This window comes from Miscanthus floridulus, chromosome 14, assembly GCF_019320115.1.
Source record: "Miscanthus floridulus cultivar M001 chromosome 14, ASM1932011v1, whole genome shotgun sequence".
Taxonomy (NCBI): Eukaryota; Viridiplantae; Streptophyta; class Magnoliopsida; order Poales; family Poaceae; genus Miscanthus; species Miscanthus floridulus.
The window spans coordinates 29,595,612-29,610,794 of NC_089593.1; the positions used below are offsets into that span (position 1 = coordinate 29,595,612).

Genomic DNA, 15,183 nt, shown 5'->3' on the forward strand with positions numbered 1-15,183 from the left:
CCAATACATCAAGTGAGTTTAGAAACATGTCACAGTCCACATGTACACAAGCTCAACAGTCAACACGTCCAGACTAGTATACAACAGCAGCTAGAACTAGAATATATACAAGGTCGAGCAGCAGTCTGATTCCACTGGTATTTACAACGAGCAAGGGCAACATCTGGCGAGAACAAGCCTAACAGGGGACCTCACTCATGCTTTGTTGTTGGGCTCAAGAGTCTGGAATACGTCCGAGCGAGTCACAATTCCTGTTACCATCATGAAAGGTAAACAAAGGTTATCATGTGGCCATGTGGGCATTATTTGCAGAATCAGAGCAAGAAACTTCTTATATGTAAAGCCAGGAGTGTCAGTAGCAGGGTGGGTAATTTCAACTAGGTACATTTTCAACAAAAAAAAAACAAAAAACAACTGGATAACAGGTTCCTGAAACAAGATCAACTATGTTTAGCTTCCACCTGAATGAAGTTAACTAAACCAATAGCATTGTATTGATTGCATCTTGATTGCTTTAGTGAAGCCTTATTATCAGTGACTCACAGTTTGCAGTTAATTTTGTCAAGGGCGTGTTTTAAAAAGTTAGCACTCCTGAAGGGACCGTGACGCCTAAGAGGGGGGGTTGAATTAGACAACTTAAAAATCCACTTCTAAATTATGGCCTCTTTTTCTAACCCTAGCAAAACCTATGCAAAAGATAAACTATCTAAATGTGCAACTACGGTTTTGCTAGTGTGTTGCTATCTCTACCGCAAAAGGAATAATACAAACAATGTAAATGCGGAAGCTAAAGAGGCAAGGTATAGATATGCAAACTCCCGTCGACAACTCCGGTATTTTTACCGAGGTATCGAGAAGCGCGCAAGCTTCCCCCTAGTCCTCGTTGGAGCCCATCGCAAGGGCCAAGCTCCCGGTCGGGTAACTCCGTAGATAGCCTCGGGCCTTCCCCACACGCAAGTGGGTCTCCGACGTGCCTTCCGGCAAGCCTCTTCCAGATGCTCCCTGCCGTCTTCACTATCAAGCTTCCGGCCGAAACGCCGCGGGCCTTGTTCCCTCCGGTACACGGTGGTGGCCACACCACAAACGCGTTTGGTGTGATCTCGCAAGACTACAAGCTCCTCCGATGTACAACAATGGTGCACACAAGCACCGAGTGGTAAGAGGTATTCAAACCTCACTAAACACTAGGCCTAAACCTAGAGCAAGCGCATAAGCGGTGGTCTAATTAACCTAAGCACTTCGCAAAGCACCTACGCTAATCACCTAATGAATCACTAAGAACTATGCAAGTGGAGATCACTAAAATGGTGTATCAACACCCTTGATATGTTTCCTCAGCTCCACACTCCTCAAATGGCCGGTTGGGGGTCTATTTATAAGCCCCACTGAGAAAGTAGCCATTGAGGACGAAATCCCGCTTTTCTGCTACTGACCGGACGCTGATGTCGTCCTGACCGGACGCGTCCGGTCGCCTCGACCGTTGAACCGCGAACAACTGATCGGACGCTGTCAGCGTCCGGTCGCAAGTTCGCCGCTCTAGAACCTCTCTGTACTCGATTGGACGCTGTTGTCCAGCGTCCGGTCGGTTTGCCGCCAGCGTCCGGTCTAGCGTCCGGTCGCTGCTGCTGTTGTCGAGCCTCTGATCGGAGCGTCCGGTCACTTTTTCTCAGCGTCCGGTCCAGCGTCCGGTCGCTGCTGTGAGCTCGTTTCTTCGCGATCTTGCGTGCGGCTTGGTTCCTATCTTCATGCTTGGACTTTGCTTGATATCTTGGGTCTTCTCTTGTGCACCTAAGGTCTTGCTTGAGGTGTTGATCATCGGATCATCACATCGCCTTTGTCCAAGTCACGTCTTACATCCTATTGAACTACAAAACAATCAGTTGCAAATTCATTAGTCCAATTTGGTTGTGTTGGTCATCAAGCACCAAAATCCAAAGTAAATGGACCTAGGGTCTATTTTCCTTACTATCTCCCCCTTTTTGGTGATTGATGACAACACGACCAAAGCAAGCAAATAATAAAATTTTGAAATTTAAAAACTACCTACTTGCTAGGATGCAATGCAAGGGGCAAGATTATATGATGTTAAAAGATATTACTTGTAAGACTATATAAAAACTTATCTTGCCCTTGCAAATGTCCCCATGTGGTATTATGAATTTAAGCTTTGCTTCCTACAAATTCTCCCCATTATATAATCCACTATCCTCCCTTTCTCGGATCATTACTACAAATTAATGCTTGCATTTGGTCCTCTAAATTCTCCTCCTTTGGAATCAAACACCAAAAAGGAAGACATTAGTAGCACAAGGGAGGGTCAAACCTTGTGATCTTTTGAGGGTAGAGTGAAATAGATTACAAAATTTGACTCTCACATTATACAGACTAAGCTCCCCCTAAATATTTGCATACATATGGTAGAAGACAAAGTATATGCATAATTGGCAAATTTTTGCTCAAGGGAATTTAATCTATATAATGCATGAAGAAAGCATATAAATATCAAAATGAAATCAATATGATGATATCGGTTTAGAAATACCATATGTGGAAACCAATTTGATTTCTACCACTTGCAATACGTGGTGGATTTTTAAAAAATGATGCTTAACTCCGGGGACTCCATTTTCCTTGCAATGAGACTACTACACATATGATAAGCTTAAAAAGGTGTTAGTCTCAAGACATCCAACTTGTAGAGTAACCTCCCCCTAAATTTGTGCACACAAGTATGGAAAACTTGTAGAAAACATGCACATTGATTTTAGAATCAATAATACCACTTGAAATATGACATCACATGAATGTGAGAATCATTTTCGAAGATAATATTCGGGAGAAATTATCTACAATTTGGACTTTGGCACATATTAGATGAATAATCAAAAGACAAGCTATGTACCGTGCTCCTAAACAAATTTAAGCCATGTAGGTTTGCTCCAAGGATTAAGAATGAAACCGAGCAAGCCTACCATAAGATATACCTAGTGTATGCATGAAAAAGGATATAAGCATGCAAATGCAAACCTAGGCATGAAGGGTAACTAGATGCTAAAAGATACCAATTGTAGAAAAATTTAAATCTAATACCAATTGAAGTAAATTGAATCTAGTTACCTAACATGGGAAGGGGAATTTGGGTCCATAGTATTCACTAACCCACTTGGTAATAACTTTGTCCATAATGATGCACCACATGAAATGCATCCATACTTTTCCAAGTCTCTAAATTCCCCGTCGTCCATCAGACTTCTCACTTCCCTTTCGGGATCCAAACCTTCTTGGTGCTCTTCATGTTGGAAATAATTTCCTTTGGCACCCAAAAGCGTTTGACCCCATTATTGGCTTGTTTGTTCACCTTGATGGCCATCACCTTGTCATTTTTCTTCTTCAAGAGATAAGGTGTGGAGGCCTTATTGTCCACCTTGTTGGTGTAGGTGTTGGAGAGCTTGCTTGTTTGCTTTTTGATTTTCTCTTTCTTCTTTGCTCCTCCCCCATTCTTCACCTTGCACTCATAGGACTTGTGACCTTCCTTGTGGCACACGTAGCAAACCACGGTTTGTCCTTCATCAAGCTTCTTCACTCCCTTGATGGTGTTATCTTGATGAAGTTGGGCTTGCTTCGCCTTGTCTTTCACTTGAGTCAAGTCCTTGGTGAGGCGAGCTACTTCTTGCTTGAGTTGCTCATTCTCCTTTGCAACCTCTTGTGTGCATGTATCTACAATAACTTTCTCAACACAAACTTGGTTGCACGAGAGTGAGTCTAAACATAAATCATTGCAAGAAGTGAAGGCATCCTTTTTAGACATGTTAAAGATAGAACTTTTCTTTTTAGATGCCTTGGTGGGGGTTGTACTAACGGCTTCAAGCTTAGCAACTTTGTTAGTTAGCTCATCACAATGTTTGCACATGGTTTCCATTTTAGCAAGCAAACTTTTTATAAGCATCTTGTGAGCTAGCTAACTTTTCTTTTAATTTTTCATTTTTCTTTACAAGTTGCTCATCATTGATTGTGCATGCATTTATTGTTGCACTAGCCTTAAGTTGCTCAATTTTAGTAGATAATTCAACATTGAGATTAGCAAAGTTCTTATATTGTTCAAGCAAAGTTTTGTATGCTTCTTGTGAACTATTTAGCTTTTCTTTTAATTTTTTGAGCTTCTTTTGTTGACTAGTGCAAACTTTAGCATAATTAAGATTTTGTTGCACAATTTCATCATAAGAAGGCATTTCATCATCACTATCACTCTCACTAGAGGATGAGCTTTCGTTACCTCGTGCCTTCTTCTTTGTCTTAGGTGTGGGCTTGTTTGGACAAACTTCCACAAAGTGCCCCAACTCGTCGCATCCATAGCATCCTCTCTTTCTTTGCTCATTTCTTTGATTGGTGAAAATGAGACCTTGGATTTGGATGGGCATACCCTTGACATTGAGCCTTTGGATCATCTTCTCCACCTTGTTGATTAGTTTGATTGATTCTTCATCAAGGTCGGAGATGGAGGAGGAAGATTGATCATCATCACTTGATTCATCATCATCATCATCATCATCATCCTCATCTTGCGTGACATTTCAAATGGCACTATCTTGCCAATGACTATGGTTGGGGTCATGGTACTCAAGTTCTCCATGTTGTGAAGGATGGTGATGATGCTTGCATATTTCTTTTGTGGTAGCACGGAGATGATCTTCCTCACGATGTCTGCATCACCTAGCTTTGTTAATCCTATAGAATTGAGCTCATTGATTATTAGATTTAAACGAGAATACATATCACGAACAAGCTCATCATCATTCATTTCAAAAGAATCATAACTTTGTTGAGCTAGGCGATGTTTTTGCTCACGGACATTACTTGTGCCGTCATGGAGCTCTTGGAGTTTTAACCAAATTTCATGTGCCGTATTTAAAGTGAACACTTGGTTAAAAATATCCATGCTAAAAGATTCGAACAAGCAATTTTTAGCTCTAGCATTGAAATGTATTTCCTTTTCGTCACTCTTTGTGGGTTTATCGGGATTCTTAATGGGTTTTATCCCATCACGAGTGACTCTCCAAACTCCCAAATCAACCGCATCAAGGTAGCAAGCCATTCTAGCTTTATAATAGGGGAAGTTAGTGCCATCAAAGTGCGGAGGCCTAGAGGTATTCATCCCAACCACTCTAAGTAGCGTCAGCTCAACAACGGTTAAGCCAAAGGTCCAAATTGAGCCAACCGGCTCTAATACCAATTGAAGGGACCGTGACGCCTAAGAGGGGGGGTTGAATTAGGCAACTTAAAAATCTACTTCTAAACTATGGTCTCTTTTTCTAACCCTAGCAAAACCTATGCAAAAGATAAACTATCTAAATGTGCAACTACGGTTTTGCTAGAGTGTTGCTATCTCTACCGCAAAAGGAATAATACAAACAATGTAAATGCGGAAGCTAAAGAGCAAGGTAGAGATATGCAAACTCCTGTCGACGACTCCGGTATTTTTACCGAGGTATCGAGAAGTGCGCAAGCTTCCCCCTAGTCCTCGATGGAGCCTCTCGCAAGGGCCAAGCACTCGGTCGGGTAACTCCGTGGATAGCCTCGGGCCTTCCCCACACGCAAGTGGGTCTCCGACGTGCCTTCCGACAAGCCTCTCCCGGATGCTCCCCACCGTCTTCACTATCAAGCTTCCGGCCGAAACGCCACGGGCCTTGTTCCCTCCGGTACACGGTGGTGGCCACACCACAAACGCGGTTGGTGTGATCTCGCAAGACTACAAGCCCCTCCGATGTACAACAATGGTGCGTGCAAGCACCGAGTGGTAAGAGGTATTTAAACCTCACTAAACACTAAGCCTAAACCTAGAGCAAGCGCATAAGCGGTGGTCTAATCAACCTAAGCACTTCGCAAAAGCACCTACGCTAATCACCTAATGAATCACTAAGCACTATGCAAGTGGAGATTACTAAAATGGTGTATCAACACCCTTGATATGTTTCCTCAGCTCCACACTTCTCAAATGGCCAGTTGGGGATCTATTTATAAGCCCCACTGACAAAGTAGCCGTTGGGGATGAAATCCCGCTTTTCTGCTACTGACCGGACGCTGATGTCGTCCTGACCGGACGCATCCGGTCGCCCAAACCGTTGAACCGCGAACAACTAAGCGGACGCTGCTAGCGTCCGGTCGCAAGTTCGCCGCTCTGGAACCTCTCTGTACTCGATTGGACGCTGTTGTCCTGCGTCCGGTCGGTTTGCCGCCAGCGTCCGGTCTAGCGTCCGGTCGCTGCTGCTGTTGCCGAGCCTCTGATCGGAGCGTCCGGTCACTTTTCGTCGGCGTCCGGTCCAGCGTCCGGTCGCTGTTGTGAGCTCGTTTCTTCGCGATCTTACGTGCGGCTTAGTTCCTATCTTCATGCTTGGACTTTGCTTGATATCTTGGGTCTTCTCTTGTGCTCCTAAGGTCTTGCTTGAGGTGTTGATCATCGGATCATCACGTCGCATTTGTCCAAGTCACGTCTTGCATCCTATTGAACTACAAAACAATCACTTGCAAATTCATTAGTCCAATTTAGTTGTGTTTGTCATCAAGCACCAAAATCCAAAGTAAATGGACCTAGGGTCCATTTTCCTTACAACTCCAAAGTCCAACGGACCCAAAACAGAGCTCTGAACAAAGTAAAACAGTATTCTCTGGGCCAGCTAAGTAAAAGTTTTGTTGCTCTATTGAGATATAGACTTTATTGAAAGGAAGCTATCTGGAAAACCTTACCGATCACGTAGTGCTGTTCATTCACAACCGGTATCCTGTGAACCTTCTCCTTAAGCATTAGCGCTGCAGCCTCTGCTCACATAACCAACAACATGTTAGCAAATTCTTTTTTTTTTTGAACTTCATGTTAGCAAATTCTTGTAACGACTTCAAGTGTCCATGTTGGTTATTATATAGGGTAGCTAGAGGGGAGTAAAGCTTATTACCCAAGACAGTCTTATACAGTGTTAGCGTTATCGCAGGAGATGACATGACTTCACCTACAGTTGACTCCATCTTCATCATGACAACAAGCATGAAAAATTAGTCGATACAAGCATGCAAACCAAAAGATATAAAAAATGGCTGCATCTTCATTAACATGCTCAGACTGTACAGGGCCCCTAAATTTCCTGGGCCTCAAAAAATCAGCCCAGCAGGAGAAGGCCCATGTATTCGTGTGAGACCGGAACTGTTTGTATAATTTTAATTTTGTTCTTTTCATCTTTTGATTGAAGCCATGTCTTCCGCAAATCGATTTAGAAAATATAAAACTGGTTCCCAAAAGCGTAAGAAGAAACAAAGGATCGAGGAGTCAACTCAATCTCAGAAAAGCGCAATGGATAGTTTATTTATTATAAAAGAATCGCAAATGTCTTCCCGTAATCAGACACTTGATCAAGCTCCTGCACTTGATAGTAATATTTATTTTTTTTAACATGCACTTGATAGTAATATTGAAAATGATCCTAGAGATCATGCTTAAAGAACACACTGTGAAAGGGTGATGTAAAACATTTCCATTTCCATTTACAACATCGATCCACAGTATGCCAAATGCAGGTCATGCAGTTTGCATTTAGGCCTCGTTTCCACCTCAATCCACATGTGTTGGAGTGAAATAGAACGGAATTTAGTTTAATTCCACTTCAATCCTCTTCAATATATATGGATTGAGAGGAATAGATGCGTATCCAAACAAGACCTTAGTGAATGTGGTATCGTTGTCCATCCCCATTTTTCATGATTTGATAACTCTATCAGTAATTAAGAACCTCCCAGCTAAGCAGCAATTAGCAGGCATAAAAAGGGCGACAGGCACCAAGGAGAGGAGCAGTGAGTGAACTGACCCCATTGGGCGCCTTGGCCTTGTCCTTGTAGGAGATGACCCCAATGCACCTGCCGTCGTCGTCGACCACGGGCAGGCCAGAGTACTGCCGCGCGGCGAAGAATGCATCGACCTCCGCGAGGCGCTGCCCCGGCGTGGCCACCGGCACGGGGCGCGACATCACGTCGGTGAGCTTCGCCGCCGGGCTCATCTGCATGCCAACCGAACGATCGAGCAACCAATCAAATCATACCGAATTAATCCGAGAGCGGCCGGGTCGAGGAATCGTCGGCGGGTGTGGAGAGGAGGGGACGTACCGTACCTGGCCAGAGGTGACGATCTGGGACTCGAGGTAGGCGCGCCGGTCGGCGTCGATGATGGCCGGGCGCAGGTCATCGAGCGCTGCGGACGCCACCAGCGCCGCGCCACGTCGCGCGTTGCCGCCCTGCAGGGCGCGCAGGCGGACCGCCGGCACCGGTGCGCGCCGGTGCGCGCCACTACTGACACCAGTGCCACGGCGGACGGCGGCGGGACGGGAAGGACCGCGGCGGCCTTGACGGCGGAGGCGGGGGCGGAGGGCGTGGACGCCATGGGCCGGGGCGAGCAAGGAGCGCGGAAGGTGATGGCCGGACCTGCTGCCGTTTGGCGCTGGAGCGTCGCGTCGACCGTCGTCGTCTGTTGCGTGCTCGCTTTCTGCGGCGGGCGCTGCTCTACGTCTGCGCGTGCTGCCTTCTATGTTTCCGCTACTACACAACCATGTGTTTTATGCAGTTTTAACACATGAATTTTTTTCACTATAGGATTAAAATCCAACAGTCTACACCCTTCTTCTACATCCAGCCTCCACAGATCACAGATTACATATCACAATTTTTTTTTCTATGGAAAGACAAATCACAGATCCACCGCCGACGCCGGGGCGAGCTCGCCGGTCGCCGTCGCCGACGCCGGTGGTCACCGGTGAGAAAGAGAGAGGGAGAGAGATAAAAAAAAATCAATGTGTTTTTTGTGCTAAAACACATGTGTGTTGTATGGCATTTCTGAATAATTAAAGAGGCTTCACTCACTAGTTTATTTCAACATGAGAGAGAAGAAAAGAGCACCGTGCTTGTCACGATCCGTAAATGCAACATAGAAAGTGAAGACTCAAATTAAATGGGATCAAGCTCGCATCACATCATTCTCCCCCATAAACGATTATACCAATTTGTCTTACCATCAGACGATCTTAGGTCGTAATTTCATCCACCAAGAAAAAGAAATTTCAAAGTCATTTTCCCAAGAAAGACAATAGGTGATTTCTGTAATTGAACAGATACAGGGTAAAGTTTAGTAAATTCCAAAGAAAAATGTATTAAGAAATAAAAATTCCACAGCCATGGACCTGTGATGCATAGAAAATAACACTGCCCCTCACGCTTTGGAATTCTTTGGGATTATTCTTTGTGATGTACTGGAAGCTCCCACACAAGGTAGAGTCTGGAAAGGGGAACAATTTTTAGAAAAATGATAACTAGGTTAACTCTGATTGTACAACTTTCACATAGTGTCATGTGTAACAATCTGTTTTGGCAAACTCAGATGCTATATGCCACCTGCCTTTTATTGTTACAGTCATATATAGTCTATGTTCACTATATATTTTTAGATAAGGGAACAAAGATGTTCACTATATATGAAAGAGAACCAAGTCAGGGTCTACTCCTCTTGGGATACTGACAGTCTGCTGACTAATATCTGGCACTGACAGTGCAATTTTCTCGGCATGCTCTAAGTAGCTCTCAAACTTGTCGTTACTAACCCCAGGTTTCGTCGTCAATTTATCTGAAAACTTTGGCTGGCCATTCTCAGCCAAGAGATGAAGACCAGTGGCAAGAGCCAGCTCCTCCTTCATGATATGGTACTTAATCGCCTGCTTCCGGAATGTCCAGTCGCCGGTAATCCAGTCAAATTTGTACAAAGGGAGGAACATGTGGCCGTACAACGCGATGAACTCGATGGCGGCCAGGATGAAGTTGAACTCCTCCTTGGACAGGTAGTAAGCAAAACTCAACCTTGTCCATCCTGGCTTCAGTCCACTATAACCCTGAGAAAATGTGACAAATAACAGTAACATTATTAGTACAAACTTTGTCAGACTAAAGAGGATATATATACTATAACCATCCCACAATTTGATCATACACATACCTCAAGAATCACAGACCGGATGCGAAGGGAAAGGTCGTTCTTAATGTTGAGCAATGTATGGCCATAGGGGCCTGCACAGGCACATCCACCCCTTGCTTGGATACCGAAAAGATCGTTAAGAAGCCTGGTGACAAAACGGCCATGGAGTGGGAGACGCTTGCAACCAGGCTCATCAGCAGCAGCAACAGCTTCAGACAAAGGATTATTGGTGACAGGAGGGTAGACGAGGAAGGAGAAGATGGGTAGGCGTTCTACGTCCGTGTTGCCAAGAACCCTTATGTTTGGGTTGCTGACGAGCCTTTTCATTGCCATCTCGGAGTAAACTTGCTCCCGGAGGCTCATCCTGTCATACCCAATGTACTCCTTCACCCAAAATGCAAGCGATGCACGGATCTTCTGGAGGATTGGTGGCGTGCCTGCGTCCTCCCGCTCCTCGATATCGTCGTAGTACAATGTATCCTGCAAGTGTCATACAACACAATTATATTTGTTGAAGTTTATAATTTTATATTTGCTGCTCGTCTCGTGGAAAGTCTGGAAGGAGCGCAACAGAAGGACGTTCGACGGCAACAACAAGACGCCGGCCCAGGTGCTTGCCCTAATCCGTGACGAGGGCGCGCGACTCCTAGATCGCGGCTGGCTTCTGGAGTCTGGCGCCGCTATTCGGGGTGTGGCTGCTTAGCGGTGTTGGGTTACTCTTAGTCGCACAATAGTTCCTCACTTAGTACAACCGCCTAAGTTCCACCGTTCAAGCCGGCGATTGCTGTTAGTGTTCCACCAGCTGTTGGCCTATGGCAACTCGCCGTCAAGCCCCCCAGGCCGTGTACCTCTATTCTAAACTTCCCTTAATGAAGCACGTGCAACGCACGCTTTTGAAAAAAATATATATTTTAGGAGATAAGTATCAATAGTTGTATGTAATGACACAGGTTAGTTGCAGTATTCCATTGCTGTTGCTGAGTGCAGTGGTAGCTCACCTCCTCGTTGAAGCCATTGACGTAGGCCACGGTGCCACCGCCGCATGTGGAAGGAGGCTGAGCGTTGAGCCGGTACAGTGCTTTGTTCATCACTAGGATGCCTGGTGTGCCCGGTCCACCAACGAATTTGTGTGGGCTCAAGAAGACTGCGTCGTAGCCGTCGATTTCACCAGATTTCATGTCAATCTTCACGTATGGTGCACTGCACAAATTAAAGGAAAAACTAGCTCGTTAGAACTGATGATGCATGGATTTCTTTTATGTGCTCATTTTGAACCACAAACTGAACCGATGTGCCAAATTTCCAATATATGCATGTATGCCATCCCTAATACTATTTTCTGATCAAAATTCATTCTGCTGATAGTAGTTTACAGGTTGGATGAATTTCTAACAATAATGTTGACAACAAGAAATTTCAAGATTGAAATCTAGAGCTCTTAATTACAATTTTGGTCGTCCAGTCAAAGTCGTTCTTTTTTTTCTCTGAGTCAAAATGAATTCACTAGAATTTTTGGTCGCCATTTAGTTTCTTCCCCTGACATCATTAGCTAGAAAAGAGTAAATGCTGCAAGCAATTAGTCCACTTCAAGAGGGAATCAAGATACACAGCAGGTCAACATATAAGTAGCTCCAGTTCATACTTAACGTGAAATATATACTAGGATCGAGATCGGCAGTTCGATCGTGTCCTCTCATGTGTAGTCATATGTATTCTATACAAACAGCAGATGAAACTAGCTAGATAAGCACTGATACATGTCTGATAATCGAGTCAAATATATATATTCAAAGCTAGCGTGTGATGACATAAATGTTTACTCGTCAGCTAGCGTGTGTGTACAAATAGAAGAATTTTCCCAAGCGATGACTATGCAGTTTTCATCATCCGTAAAACTCTGGCGCATATATATATATATATATAATTTTCCCATGTGACGTACACCAATTTTGAGCAAGTCAACAGCAAGAAAATTGAAGACTAAAATAAGTCTGCCGTATCCTAGAATGTCAAATCCATCGTTATCATGCATGTATAGTAGTATGTATATATCAAACGAAGATGAGAGCGACATTCCAATTCCATCGCTCTCATGATCAAAGTTAAGTACTCCTATGCATTTGTTTAATCTGACTGTCGATCGTCTCCGAGTTCAGATTTCTCACCTGGCGGCGAAGTCCGAGCACCTTTTAACTAATATATGTACTAATAGTTAGCTAGTTAATATTCGATAGGAGTTCTTAGAGCAAGTATAATAGTAGGCTGTAAGCAGCCTGAATGATGACGAGAAGGAGAGAGGAGATGAGAAAGATGAGAAGTGTATTATAAGCTTACAGCCGGCTTAGACATAAGAACCGAGAAACTCTATGAGAGAGACAGGTGGGCCCCTGAAGAACTAACTACTATATGGATAGGTTAAGAGATAGGCTGCAAGGATCCAGCAGCTGGTTGTATTTTTAGCCTTACTTTTATCCGGCTAACTATTAGCACATAATGAAACCAAACATGGCATAAATGTCAAATCCATCGTATTTGTCATGCACTCATGCATCAGCATGTTGTGGTTTATATTAAACGAAGATGATGAGAGCGACATTCCATCGCTCTCACGATGAAAGTTAAGTATGCATTGGTTTCATTAATCTGACGGCCAGTGGTGTCTGACTTCAGATTTCTCACCTGGCGGCGAAGTCGAAGCACGCGAAGGCGCCATGCTCGTGCAGGACGCGCGCGATCTGCCGCGTGTCCGTCACGACGCCCGTGACGTTGCTGCAGGCGGAGAAGGAGCCCAGCATGGGCCGGTTCACGAACTCCGGCGACGCGAGCGCACGGCGGAGCGCGGCCACGTCCACGAGCCCGTCGGCGTCGACGCCGATCTCGACTACCTCGGCGAGGCTCCGGCGCCATGACAGCTGGTTGGAGTGGTGCTCGTAGGGCCCCACGAAGACCACCCACTGCTCCTCGGCGCGCAGCTGCGCCGCGACGCGGGCGCGCAGCTCGACGGAGGGCACGGCGACGCCCATCACCTCCTGCAGCCGCTTGATGGCCGCCGTGGTTCCAGAGCCGCAGAAGAGCAGAGCGTCGCCGGGGCCGGCGCCCACGCAGCGCTTCACGTAGCGTGCCGCTTTGTGCACCAGCCGCGTCGTCTTGCTCCCGACGTGGCTGTCCTCCGTGTGCGTGTTACCGTAGAAGGGGAGGACCTCTTTGACGAGGTAGTCCTCGATGTACCGCAGGCTCCGGCCGGACGCCGTCTGGTCGGCGTACGTCAGCGCTCGGCGGCCGAACGGCGTGTCGAACTCGGCGTCCTTCCCGATGAGCTGCGACCGGAGCCACTCCACCTTCTCTTCCCCAGTGCCGCCGATGGCTGCCGCACCACCGGCGGCCTTTTCCTCCGACATGGTTGCACGGAGCAGGCTCATCAGGGCGGCCATGCTCTTGGTCTTGGCCTCCTCGGACTCTGTCGGTGCCACTGCTTCCGCCAGCTGCTTCTTCGTCGCCATGGTCGACGTGGCTGCTTGCAGTACAGATGGCATTGTCCTCCACTGAAAACGTACGTCGACGCTGGCAATGGCAGTGGTGGTGGATGAAGTGGCAACGGCAGTGGCAGTGGCTTGTTACTTGTACACGTGTGTGTCTGCTTAGCTTTGTTGTGTGGCCTGAAGCTTTGCACGGAGGCAGGTATATATAGCCATTTGCATTGCACTGTGCGAGAGTGTTGAACAACGTCGAAAACAGGAGGAGGAAGAAGAAGACGGGAAGGAACAGGGAAGATCGAAGTGGGAGAAAAAAAAATTTCTATGCAGCAGGTGGCAACAGACTAGTAGTTACGGGTCAAGGCGAATGCTTTGCTTCTGATGACCAAATGCTCGCCCGTTCTAGCTATCAGCCACACACTAGTAGTTAGGGGTGGCAACAGACCAGTAGTTATGGCTTATAAGCCATTACTTATCAATGAATAATATTTTTTTCTCACACCATACCAGCCAACAGTACTTTCAGCTATGACTTATAAGCCCAACAAACCCAGACAAACAGGGTTGCGCGTTTCAATTCTGCGTGCATTCATTGTGTTGGCGGCAAATGCATCTGATATATTCAGATTGGAGTTGGCAGATCGAAACATCTGCATTTTTTGCCCCGTATCTTTTAAATGCATCGCATGAGCTAATCGATTTAATTACGTACGTGGGCTAGTATGCGTACCTTCGGCCGAGGTACTGTCAGTGGGACTTGAGTTTCATTTGCATTAAATAAGTTGCCACATGCGTATTTTTTTATTACATAACAATGTATTTAAAAAGATAGAAGAAATAAGTTTCATCTAGATGAAACTCTCTTGACATGATTACCAACTCTCTATAAAGTTATGGAATTAAATGTTTATGAAACTCTAGAATAAAACTTTGCATTGAGGGAGGATGTTTCATCAAGTTTCATTTCATTTTATATGATATGGCAGTCTTGAAAACAACACCATGAATCTATCCACTGAAACTGACCTAAATAGCATTCCTTGTAACCGCTATACCATTCACACGCTATGATGTAGCATACTAGCAGATTTGGCGAGTTGGAACTTAGCGGCTGATATTTGAGTTAGCAAACCACTCGGTCCACAATTCTTCGTAGCACACGCAGTAGCGTGCTATGATATGCGCGGTAGATAACTCCAATCCATTTTAACTATCATGAGACTATTGAGGTTACTGTTTTTGATAGTGATAATAATGAATCATGAACACTTATGACTATTTTATTGCTCTCTCATGAGCTATTTCTTGTATAATTGAATGTCTATTTATATTCATCGTTCATGAAATATATATAAATAAATATTATAAACCGCTATATAAACCGTAATAGCACTCCGTATCCGGGGTCGGCTACGTCGACATTAAACAGCCAGTGTACGTACGTACGGCGCACAAACTCTCGGTAGGCTGCTTCACATTGGTCGCACCTAAAACATCAGGAAAGTCAGCGTACGGTCTCCACCGCGTTGGCTATATTTCTTTATCACATTTTCATTCTCGTGCCAAAGAAACTTGACGGATTTTTTTTCCCCTCGGCGGCCAGGAATTGAACGAGCAGTCTTGCGTGGAATTTATATATGTACTCAGACAGTCAGACACGTGTATCATACATTTATAGCACTAGCACCTGACAGAATGACTGATTTCTTTGGA

General features: G+C 45.2%; 1 protein-coding gene and 1 pseudogene across 1 annotated transcript; both read right to left on the reverse strand.

Moving 5' to 3' along the window:
* Positions 1 to 46: 46 nt before the first annotated feature.
* LOC136506044 (uncharacterized) lies at positions 47 to 8,541 on the reverse strand (annotated as a pseudogene).
* A 956-nt stretch (positions 8,542 to 9,497) lies between these two features.
* On the reverse strand, positions 9,498 to 13,530 carry LOC136506196 (uncharacterized). The gene is made up of 4 exons (XM_066501313.1): positions 12,677 to 13,530; positions 10,996 to 11,197; positions 10,019 to 10,477; positions 9,498 to 9,914 (listed from the first exon to the last, which is right to left on the reverse strand). The coding sequence occupies exons 1-4, from the start codon at positions 13,528 to 13,530 to the stop codon at positions 9,498 to 9,500; spliced, it is 1,932 nt and encodes a 643-aa protein (XP_066357410.1).
* Positions 13,531 to 15,183: the final 1,653 nt, after the last annotated feature.